This window comes from Mus caroli, chromosome X, assembly GCF_900094665.2.
Source record: "Mus caroli chromosome X, CAROLI_EIJ_v1.1, whole genome shotgun sequence".
Lineage (NCBI taxonomy): Eukaryota > Metazoa > Chordata > Mammalia > Rodentia > Muridae > Mus > Mus caroli.
Window position 1 is genome coordinate 90935027 of NC_034589.1, and position 11908 is coordinate 90946934.

An 11908-nucleotide genomic window follows, 5' to 3' on the forward strand; every position below is an offset into this window, starting at 1 on the left:
CCATGATCATCATGATAGGGAGCAAACAGGCATGGCTCTAGAGCTGTAGTTGAGAGCTTTATATCTTGATCCATAAGTAGCAGAGAGGGAGGGAGGAAAGAAGGGAGGGAGGGAGACAGAGAAAGGGAGAGAGACAGAGAGACAGAGAGACACACAGAGAGAGACAGAGAGAGAGAGAGAGAGAGACAGAGACAGAAAGAGACACATAGAGTACGTGTACTGGGCCAGTCATGGACTTTTGAAACAACAAAGCCCATCCCTAGAGATATACCACTTCCAACAAGGCCACACATCCAAATCCTTCCCAAACAGTCTACTAACTGGTGACCAAGCATTTAAATATATAAGCCTATGGTGGTCATTCTCATCCAAAACACCAGAATTTACCATAAATTCATACTACTTGTATTAATAAAGTCATTACTTAGTCTCATGTATTCTATGCTGTCATCAAACTGAATAGGAAGCCAAAGATGTCCTTGAACTTCTGATCTTCCTTTGTCTGTGTCCTGTGGTATTACAGACATATTCTATTATGCTAAGTTTTCTATGGTGCTGAAGATTGATCACAGGGCTTTGTGCATAGTTTTTAAATACTTTACCCACTAAGGTACATCACCAGTTCTAATGTAATATCTTCAATAAAAATTAAGGCAAGTGTTCTATCGGTTTACTATGTGCCAGTCACCATGTTCACACATATAATTTTATTTTATTTCTTATAATTTTCCTATAAAACACTGTTTCACAGAGAGTAGAACTTATATTTGGAAGGATACTTTTCCAACTTTGCATTATATTGAAATGTCAAAACTGTGATTTCAATCAAGGACATCAGACACAGATTCCAGACTCCTTGCAACGTATTTCAAATATTATTGCTCATAAAAAAAAAAAAACCCAAAAAGTTCTGTAGCTCATATCAAATTGTGTCTGTTGCTATTATTTTATTTTATATTTTTTTGCTGTTGAAATAAGATAGATTTTATAAGCTATACTATAGTTTTTGAAAAGTTATACTACATAGAAACTATCTATTCTTAAAAAATAAAATATATATTAAATAATTCCTTACATTCAAGCTTGCCAAACTATGGTCTATGGGCAGCTGCTTAAAAATATGTTTCAAGTGACTCCCAAGAGAAAATCATCAGAAACATGCAGAATTTGTGTGAGAGGTGTTAACTACTTCCACTCTCAGAGAAATTTGTGAATAAATATTATAAGCCCGGAAATCTTGTCTCGCTTGCCTTCTGTAGTCTTTACTGTGTTGACTTAAGAGCATCTATAATGACCTGCTTCTTGTTATGTTTCATGAGTCAGAGCCCAGGCCTTATCCCTTCCCCTCCCTCCTTCCCTGTCATAAATGCCTTAGAGCCTGGACTTGGATCTCAGGTTAATGGGTTTGGTCACCACCTTCTCCCTCCAGCTTCAAGGTCCACATGAGTGTTAGGCAGGTAAACCTAGGTGCTGCTGTGAACCAATCCAGCTGCTGCTTAAGTACTGCGTGTTTCTGAGGTAGCTGAGGCTGGTAGCTCCTCCCTTCTCTTTACTGGTGTTTCTGCTTCACTTGGCCTACGCTGCAATTTGCAGGGCAGCTCCTCAGTGGCTGACTAGCCTTAAAACCTCTAGTTGTTTATGATTCAGACTTTGCCCTACCAGCTCAGTGGGACTTTCTGTCTTATGAAAGTCCTCTTTCTTGGCCCCTACTCCAGGTGCTTCAGGTTCGGGGCAAAGGAAGTGTGTAGAGCTGGAGTGAAGAAGACAGTCTGCTCTCAGTGGAGATCTCCCCAAGGCAAAGTAAGAACACCACGTACTAGATTATCATCTTACCTGTACCCTTCGTGAGTTTGGGGAGTCTGGTGAGTAGAAATAGCCCCTCTCAACAGGGCGTAGCATATTCTTCACACATTCTTTCCTTACATTTCTTTCTCAGCTGCTCTTATTATTTAAAAGGTGACTTCATAGAATCATAGACTAGTGACTTTTACAGAGATGAATGGCTTCATATCTGCCTTAAGACCCTCATCATACAAATGGAAAGGACCACAGTGAAGCAAGGCCCTCGGCTAGATCCAGCCAGCAAATTATTGCCAATACCAGAAGACCTAGGTCGTAGGTCCTACTTAGTCCAGTGACTTTTCACTGCCTTTTCTTTGCAGAAGAGACAGAAATGGTGTGGGCTACAAAAATTAAAAAAAAAAAAATCCAGAGTACAGTTTAAATTTTAAGAGATCTTTGTGGCATTACTATTGTCACTGTCATTATCAGCATTTCTACCACCGAGTTACACAACTTGTCCTCCCATTTCTTAACCCAGGCAATTGGAATCTGCCCGTGGGCTTTGGCTGGCCACACCAAAGATGCTTTTTCATCCCAGCTCAGCAAAGCCAACTAGCAAGCAACATAAACAGCCCACCTCCTTGTAATTCCTCCGGAGATCCTCACCAGGATTTGGAAAACACCCGGATATTGTTAAAGAACCACCCCGGGTTTTGTACCAAACCGGCGGGAACAGGACATTCCAGTAGTTTAGTTTGTGGAAAAGAGGGCACCCAGCACTGTCCCCTCCCCCTTCACTCACCCCAGTAATCCCCGCCAGACAGGAGTCCTAGATTTGATTCTTGGGAAGAGCTTTGTAACCGTGTTTACTAAGTAAACAGGTCTGGCAGGCTCAGGCTGGGGTCTGCAGTTCAGCATTGATGGGCCGCTGACATGAATTTGGAAGGAAGAAAAAGAAAGGAAGGAAGGGTTTTCTTTAACAAGGTAAGCTTTCTCTTTTGAAACAACCTCACTGGTCTTCCTATCCAAAATGCTTATTCAGTTAGGTTTAGAAAAGTCCAGGGTCACTGGGAGAAAAAGTAGGTGGACTGCAGAGTTGGAGGAAGTTTACTTAGGTGCACAAGGAAATAACAGGAGACAATAGACTGCCTTCCTTTTGTTCCTCTAGCCAAAATGGCCCGAATCACATTGGCCCCACTGTTTTGTGGGACAGTCCTGTAGTCATAGAGAATAGTCCATTTTGCTGTCTAAACAGCCTGCTCGTTTTCTGGCTCCTAGGTTGGGAAGTTTTGTTGAGATCATGTAACTGTAAATTCCTTGAACAGGAGTTGTAGCCCTTAGCTACAACTATATTAGGTTTCATATTTTTTTTCACACAAGGTAGGCACAGATTCAATAAGTGCTAATTGAGTCACACTAAAATATGAATTATTTTAAGAGTATTTAGTGTATAATGAACAAAACCTTTATTAAGCATGGATTTAAATTCTGCCTTGTTGGCTGCATGATTTTGAACCAACTATTTCACCACTGTGGTATGAGTTGTCTAAGTTTCTCACCACCACACACGCACATAAAAGTAGTTTCTAAAAGTTTTATAGATAGATATGAAGGATATAGTGGATTCAGTTTCTCATTACTGGGTGTCTGCTATTTAGTAAACAATTTGTATATTGCCTCAGATATTCTTGATTTGTTTGAGTCTCAAAACAGTCCTGTGAAATGATAAGAATCCCCATTTTGAGGATGAAAAAGCAGAGGTTCACAGAAGTGAAAATAATTTACTGACACCTCTTACAGGCGAGATGGAATTTGAATGAGGGTCATTATCGTCAATTTGTTTTCTATCAACAGAGTGACAAAAAGTTCAGAAAGCAAGGAGCCAAACTGAGAGGCTGGCGGTGGGGCTTGCTCACTTTAGATAGTTCCGAATTCCTATTCATTTTAGTGATTTTCTGTCTAAGATGAGCTGTTTAAAGCCAGTCTAGTTAACTAACACAAGACTAATGGGAGGGGAAAAAAAAGAATCATCACATTAAAGAAGTGACTTGCAAGTTCTAGAGAAAACCTTCATGTAAATTTCCATGATTCATAAGGATTGACTCAGAGTACCATAGTATGCCTAGAAAGTAACTGAAAGGAAGGAGAGGTTTGATTTTCTCCTCAGGTTGAAACAAGAACTTGGTGTACATGAATTAAATTGCAGTGAATTCCAGGTAACTGCTGAGCTTGTCCTTGCTCTGAATGGCTCTTCCTTTTTACTTCTTACAGAGATTTCCCTTTTGCTTTTACACAGCACTCATGCCCACCTTACTTATCTCCTGTCTTGTTTTTCTTTTCCCACACCAGTCCAATTTTTCTCTGCAGGCCCACCAGCAAGAAACATGTCATAGCCCTGATGAAAAATTTACACAGGGATTTCATGTCTTTCATCTCATTGGGTCTTCATAAAAAAAAAATTGAGAGGCCCAAAGTATAGATTTTCACTATTTAAAAAATAAGATTAGTCTCAGGAAGCTACATAATTTGCTTAGTGTCATGTGACAAATGAACAGTGAAAGCAAAAGTGGATTCTCAATCTCTCTCTCTCTCTCTCTCTCTCTCTCTCTCTCTCTCTCTGCTTGGATACTTTCCACATTTTCATGAAATGTCCAAATGGTTCTAAAGAAAGTTTATGGATTCTTCCTCTGCCCTTAAAATGTATGATAAAAACCAAAGCAAACAACATCAATGACAACTTCAGGCTCAAGGCAGAAAGATAGGAAGTCAGTAATTTAAAGAAAGAAAAGCTAGTACTTACAAGCTATGTTGGTAAGTTCCAGATATAGTATATATTTATCTTATTCATTTAAACAGTATTAACAAGTAAGTTTATGTGACTTTAAATTTCTAAATTCTGGTTTCTTTAATAAACACACACACACATTCACACATATGGAGAGAAGAGCGAGCGAGCAAGCGAGCGAGCGAGCGAGAGAGAGAGAGAGAGAGAGAGAGAGAGAAGGAGGAGGAGGAGGTTAACTTGGAACTTAACTATATAGTCCAGATTGGCTTTTGAGTTCTTGATCTTCCTGCCTCAACCTTCACCTCCATGAGTACTAGGGTTATATGTATGTGTCATCATAACTGCCCCAAGGACTAGCTTACATTAAGCCAAGTTTCTTCCATGGACAGAATGTCAGCCTGATATGTGTACATTTTATGCCAATGCAAAAGTGCTTCTATACTTTGAATGTGTTACCCAGTATCAGAACATTAGAATATATACATGTCTATCATTATCATAAAGTGATACGTTTTGGGCTAGGAGTACTTTCTTTGTTTGTACTATGACTTGGATTTGATTGCTAGGAAAAGAAAGAAAGAAGAGAGAGAACGAGAGAAAAAGAGAGAAAGGGAGAGGGAAACAAACAAAATTAAGTTTGTGATAGTGCTTGGCTTTATGTTCAAATCTATTTCCTCAATAATAATAGCCATGGTTACTTTCCATAACTAACTTGTGTACATATGCAATTTTATTTGCACTTTATACAGGTATAGTCTGTTCATTTAATCTTCACAATAACTCTATGAGACAGCAAACAGTGTTAAAGGAGAAGATTCTGGTGGATCCAGGCTTTAAGAGGTGTGAGTCCAAAGCCTCTGCCATGCATGTAAAACATGGAAATCAAATCCATATCTTACATGACTATGAGAAATAAGGTCTCAGATATGAAAAGTATGTCATAAAGTACAATTGTTAGGTTCTATATTCTCCAAACTTTGGGAACACTAGTCACCATTTCCAACTTTGAATACTTGTTCATCATATGATAATGGTCTATACTAAGTCTTTCCAGACCTTTCTAAACTTATCATGTGAGACTGCAGTAATGGAACATTTACCTGGAATTGTTTTCTCTCTAGGTAAATAAGCTGAAGGCATAACTGCTTGTACTTCTTTGAGAAGGAAGTTTGAACGAAGTCCAGTGTACACGCAGAAGTCCACTGAAAGAAGGTCACTCCTTCAAGGCTGAGGGTCCTAAGGAATGGATAAATGTGTTTCCAGGCATAGTATTGTGTGTAGTTACATGTGACTGTACCTGTGTTTCACCAGTAAATGTGAGTATTGGCATCTTGCGAGAGAAATGATTCTGAGAACAGTTTAAATACCAAAATTTTCAGTTGCACACCATTGTTTTCCATTAGATTATAAAATTTCCATAGCTTTTACCATGTCAATACTGTATAGCTTGGCTCTGTATGTTTCATTGTTTTATAGATTAAAAAAAAAAAAACCTGGGGTTCATTAAGGTAAAAACAAAAAAAGTGCCTGAAGTCACTATTCAAACTACTGCTAGAAGTTAGTCTGTAGCTAACAGGTGGGGACATGCATGCCTATTCATTTCTTTCACTTTAACAGTAGCTGTTACAGCCTGCCTACTAGGCCCTCTGCACTGCATCTGCTAAGAGCTATATGGATACCTGTGTTCTGTGACATCCAGTCTCAAGGATTTTATAGTACAATGCAGTAAATGAAGGCAATTTCCTAGGAGACTGCAAGATACATTAGCAAACTCTAGCTAGGAGAAAGAAGGAAAAAGCCAGCCAGCAAGACAATAGGAACTATTTCCTGTGCTCCAAACATTGGTATTACTAGGGCTCTTTTAAGTAATATTTTCTGATTTGTTCCTCCAAGGTTGATACTAAACTTACGTTACACGTGAGTTTAACATAGCTGTTAAATAATAACCAGGTTATACAACCAGTCAGTGGGGCAGACAGGTTTCTGCAAGAAGTTGCTCCCCCACCCCCAAAGACATGCCTGTCCTTACACATAGGGCTTTCTGCCAGACATAATATGGAGACTGGGGTTTAATACTTACATGATTGCTGTGTATGGAAAAGCCTGAGAGTTCTTTTCTAAAAAAAAGTCTCTAAGTTTGATTTTAATTAGAGGAAGTATCTGGGCTTACTTAGGGTAAATACACCTTTGTATCCACATGTGAATCTGGGCATCTTTTAAAATATTTTGTGGTAGTAGGGTTTGGATTAATTAACTAATTAATTTTAAAGAGTTTCTTTGCTTTATGTGGCCCAGGATGGGCTTGAATATATAAACCTTTTGCTTCAGTCTTTTTGCCTCAACCTCCTGAGTACTGAAATTAGTCCTTCACCACCACACCCAGTATAGACTGAATTTCTAGTTTGGGGTAATAGTCCCTATTACTTATTCTATGAGTTGAATATTTAATGAAACAGGTTGTTTCATGCACTGAACATGGTGTTTTGCCCTTAGTCATATCTCACTGAAACATAGTTATTATCATTATTATGATTATCTCCTTGTATGATTATCTCTCTGTTTCTAAAGCAAACATAGCCACATGCCATTGCATATTTTAGAATGCATGCAGTTTTTCTAGCTATGTCTGTGAATATATGCAGAGTTCCCCAACATATACATGTGAGTGTACAAATGCATTTTCGTGCCCACATCTTAGGTGCTGGAAACATATTTCCCGGAATTAAATTCCAACTTTAACTTCTGTTGACTAAGATGGCCTTGGGCAAGTGACTTTACATCTCTGTTTTCCAATTCCTCCACTATACCATGGGGAATAATGGTATCTACTTCATAGAATGGCTGTAAGACTTAAAACTTTTAATTTGTGTTATATGGTTAAAATGATCACACCATAGACAAAATAAATACCAATTTATTGTTGTTATTCCAAAGGTGACTGTGTCTCTATGTTGACAATATGGCTACATGTGGATGTAAATATGTAAATTTGTGCAATTATTTATTTATTTTGGTTTTTTGAGACAGGGTTTCTCTGTGTAGCCCTGGCTGTCCTGGAACTCACTTTGTAGACCAGGTGGCCTTGAACTCAGAAATCTGCCTGCCTCTGCCTCCCTAGTGCTGGGATTAAAGGTGTGCTCCACCATGCCTGGCCTCATTTGTGCTTTTAAGTAAATGCATGTGTATATATATGAATGTATGTTTGTTTCTGGGTTTGGCCACTATGTATGGTATGATTTAGTGCCTTCTGTCCAGGTTCAAGAATTCTAACCTTCTTGCTTAAAACACTGAAATAAGAGGCTATAAAGCTGAGTATGGCAGTGAATCAGGGTGAAGTGAGTTTATGTACAGAATTTGGAACCAGCAGAGAATTTAAGATGTTCAAACAACTTCCCTTACATACTTTCACTTTTTTGCGCTATCTCATTTTTTTTATCATTTTAAAGGCAAAAATGAAACATATACAAAATGTCTGTAAATCCTATATTGCTCAGCATATTTTCAGAAACTGAACACATCCAAATAAATAGAATATAGATAAAGGAACAGAACATGACCTCTTCCCTTCCCAGTCACTGATCTTTGCCTCAAGGGTGAACATTATCTTCATTTTTTTTTATGGTGTTAGGGATGGAATCCAGGAACTAATGTACAGTGTGTAGTATATATACAACTGAGCTGGTTTTTCACTTGTCTCCTTAATTCTTGTAGAACAGATTCATTTTCTGTAATTTGCCCTTTACCTGAATGAAATCATAGAATATGTATGCTTTTGTGTTTTTCTTTAGAGTTGCATTTATCAGTCTGCCCATTGTGTTGTGCATAGTCTTAGGTTGTTCATTATTATTGCCATTCTGAATTCCATTGTGTAAATAAAATGCAATTTACTTAACCATTTCAATATTGATTGACATTTTGGAAGTTTTCATTTTGGGTCTATGAATATTCCAGCAAATATCTTTTGATGTTTTCTCACATGTTTCTAAATATGATTTATTGATTATGGGAAGTAGCTGCTATGAGTCATTTATTTTTGCTTAAGGGAAAATAGACAAAGGAAGAATTACTAACTTTATTAAGATACCAAGTCAGTTGGTATAGTCTGATCATGATTCTGATGACTGTTTCCTGGTTTGAGGGTCAGAGTACATTCTTTCTTCCATATTGCTGAAAGAACAGAATTCAAGTTTCTCTTCTGAAGGAAGCAATACCTGATTAGCAGTATGGGTAAATTTTTAACTTTGTTCTCTAACAGCCTACATATAGAGGTCACTGGATATTTGTTGGACTGAAAGGAATCTAGAGAGGTTTTAAAACAACAACAACAAGAAGAAGAACAAGAACAACAACAAAAATCTTAGGTTAACTGGGTGCATGCAAAATTATTTTGTTCTCTTTTTATCTTTTTTCCCCTTCAAACCAGCAGATTCCATTTCCTGTTTCTCAAAGTGCTGTGGGCCATGAAGGCAGGCCATCTTCTCTGGGCTTTACTGTTGATGCACTCCTTGTGGTCTCTACCAACTGATGGGGCCATTCGAAACTACTACCTGGGCATCCAGGATATGCAGTGGAACTATGCTCCCAAAGGAAGAAATGTCATCACGAATCAGACATTGAACAATGACACGTAGGTTTCATCTCATATATTATTAGAGGTTGAGAAGGATGAGGACATTCTTGTAGTTCAAGAGCTGGTCTTATGGGGGTTCTTTCTTTGGGTATAATAGCACCCAGCTTCTAGACTCTTTGGACCACACATGCAACAACAGATTTCTTAGAAACAAAGTTGACTCAGGATCCAACTTCCCATCCCAAGTTTATTTTTCAGCAATGAAGCACCTTAGCATTTTTAGATTCCTATCGATAAGTACATATTTCTTTGCATCTAAGATGGGATTCATAATGCCAATCTATCAACAGCTATTTGGTTTATTTTTTTAATGAAAGGTATGTAATATTTATAAGATATGTATAGTGAAATGACACTTTTGTACACTGGTAGAACTACCCTAATTCTATATATGTGAAAAAGTCTTACAAGTAAGGAAATGACAGTAACAGGTAGACAAGAGCTCTAGGAGAGATACCATACTATATGTCTACAAATATGTCATTCAATTCCTGAAAAATCTCTAGGAGGCCTGAATATCATCACAATTGTGATATGAGGATAGAACCAAAGATCGTGTACACTCTACCACTGAGCAACATGTAAACATAGGCAGTCTCGATTTCATAAATGAGAAAACAGGCTCATGAAAGTCAAGTGACTCATCTAAATTCTATAGCTAGTAAATGGAGGATCTGGGTTTTGGGGGTTCAAATATCTGTAAAGTGGATGTGTACATGGTTCTGTTTTTAACCATTGTACCCTTCACATTAAAGTTACCTTTCTTCTATTCTCTTTTCTTCTTTTTATGCACTCTATCCTCTGATCTTCTGTCCCCCTTCCCTTCCATCTCTCTCTTTTTCCTCCCCATCCTCTCTCTTTCTTCCTTCCTTTCTTTTTCCCTTCCTTTTTTCCCTTCCTTCCTTCCTTCCTTCCTTCCTTCCTTCCTTCCTTCCTTCCTTCCTTCCTTCCTTCCTTCCTTCCTCTCTTTCTTTTTCTTATATTCAGAGACAGCATCTTATACTTTATACTATTGGACAGGCTGTTCTGGAACTCACTATGTAATTCTTGCTATGTTTGAACTCATGAAAATCCTCCTGCTTCAGCCTTTCTAACAGTGGGAAGGTTTAACATTTCTTGATCTTAGAAACTGGTTAATGCTTCACCAAGAGTAAAAAGAAAATGAACGAATGTATTATAGCATCTTTTGCAATGGTGGCTCATTTATCTCTCCAAAGCCCAGTTTTCCATCTCAATGTACTAACAGCTTTATTTTTCTCTTTCTGTTTTCAAAGTCCTGGTAGACACCTTACAACCTCATATATTGTAGGCAAGTGTTCTCTAACATTGAGATGTATGATTAGCATAAGCTGTTTTTTGATACAAACTATTCATCCAGCTTTGAAGTCAGAACTGTTCTATTAAATTTGCTCTGAAAGAGAAAAAATAATTACTCACCTTAATAATTTCAAGTAATAGCTGTGAGCTTTGGTAATTTTCCAGATACTATACTAAAGATTCTTGAAGTTTTAATTTACTTTTTCTTTCTCACTGTTATAAGAATCAAATCCAAGGCCTTGTGCATGTTAACCATGCACTTTAACACTCAAGACCTAGAATATAAAATTCTTTTTGTCACCATAACAACTTTGTAAGTCAGATACTATGATTACCTTTCACTTGGAAGATGGTGAAATTATATACATTGAAGTTATCTGGAAGATGGTGAAATTATTTATGTAGAAGTTAAAGCAGCTTGTCCAATGTTTCAAAAATCTGAAAAATGGAGCAGATGACATTTAATCCAATATGGCCTGTCTCCAAAGCCTGCAGTCATGACCACCATGATCCTTTGCTGTTTCTATATAGCAGCATGAGATTAATGGTTATATGAATGAGAGGTTGGCTGTTTAAAAACAGTTGTTATACAGCTGGTTGTCTCTTTGTCAGTATATATTTGTTTGAACCATGTAAGAGTGACTCTTTGGATGTTAAAAGTTGGCCATATTTCAGAAATTTTGTATGCCTCAACTTCCTACTTCACATATTTTCACAAGGGCAATCTAATTCCATTTTTTTCTTTAGCTAGCATTCTCTGGGGAAGAAAATTCTAGTTGTTTGAAGATGGTAGAAAAGTTGCAATTCTTTCTTGTATTTTCTCAGAGTGGCTTCCAGTTTCCTAAAGTCTGGCAAAAACAGGATAGGAAGTAGTTACAAGAAGACTGTTTATAAGGAATACAGTGATGGCACATACACTGAAGAAATAGCCAAGCCTGCCTGGTTGGGCTTCCTAGGACCACTGTTACAGGCTGAGGTGGGGGATGTCATCTTGATTCACCTGAAGAATTTTGCCAGCCGACCTTACACCATTCACCCTCATGGTGTTTTTTATGAGAAGGACTCAGAAGGTAAAGCTACCTACCTTTCCTTTCTTCTATTTCTATGAAGTATTGCTTTTCCTTTACCACCATCTGAGAAAGAAGAGCTTGGAACAAGAGTTATCCCTTTCTCCATTTTCTTGGTCTTTTGAACAGAATCTTGTTCTGTTCTTGAGGATAGTTTAGAACTCATGATTTTCCTTCCTAGGTCTACTGAGTGCTTGGATACTATCATACCCAGTCCAAAATGGCTCCCCTTTCCTTTCCTTTCCTTTCCTTTCCTTTCCTTTCCTTTCCTTTCCTTTCCTTTCCTTTCCTTTCCTTTCCTTCCCTTCCCTTCCCTTCCCTTCCCTT

At 37.9% G+C, this 11908-nt stretch overlaps 2 protein-coding genes across 2 annotated transcripts in view; one reads left to right on the forward strand and one right to left on the reverse strand.

Annotated features, from left to right (window-relative positions):
* LOC110286969 (heat shock factor protein 3) overlaps window positions 1-2446 on the reverse strand; it is a 109079-nt gene extending 106633 nt beyond the window's left edge. Inside the window, exon 1 of the mRNA XM_021153659.1 lies at window positions 1834-2446. Within this exon, the coding sequence (XP_021009318.1) occupies window positions 1834-1899 (66 nt within the window). The 5' untranslated portion in view covers window positions 1900-2446. The remainder of the gene's footprint in view (window positions 1-1833) is intronic.
* Window positions 2447-2532: 86 nt separating this feature from the next.
* The window catches only part of Heph (hephaestin), a 96916-nt gene continuing 87540 nt past the window's right edge, over window positions 2533-11908 (forward strand). The window contains exons 1-4 of the mRNA XM_021153354.2: window positions 2533-2766; window positions 5689-5883; window positions 8994-9194; window positions 11340-11584. Coding sequence (XP_021009013.1) covers window positions 9028-9194; window positions 11340-11584 — 412 coding nt within the window. The 5' untranslated portion in view covers window positions 2533-2766; window positions 5689-5883; window positions 8994-9027. The remainder of the gene's footprint in view (window positions 2767-5688; window positions 5884-8993; window positions 9195-11339; window positions 11585-11908) is intronic.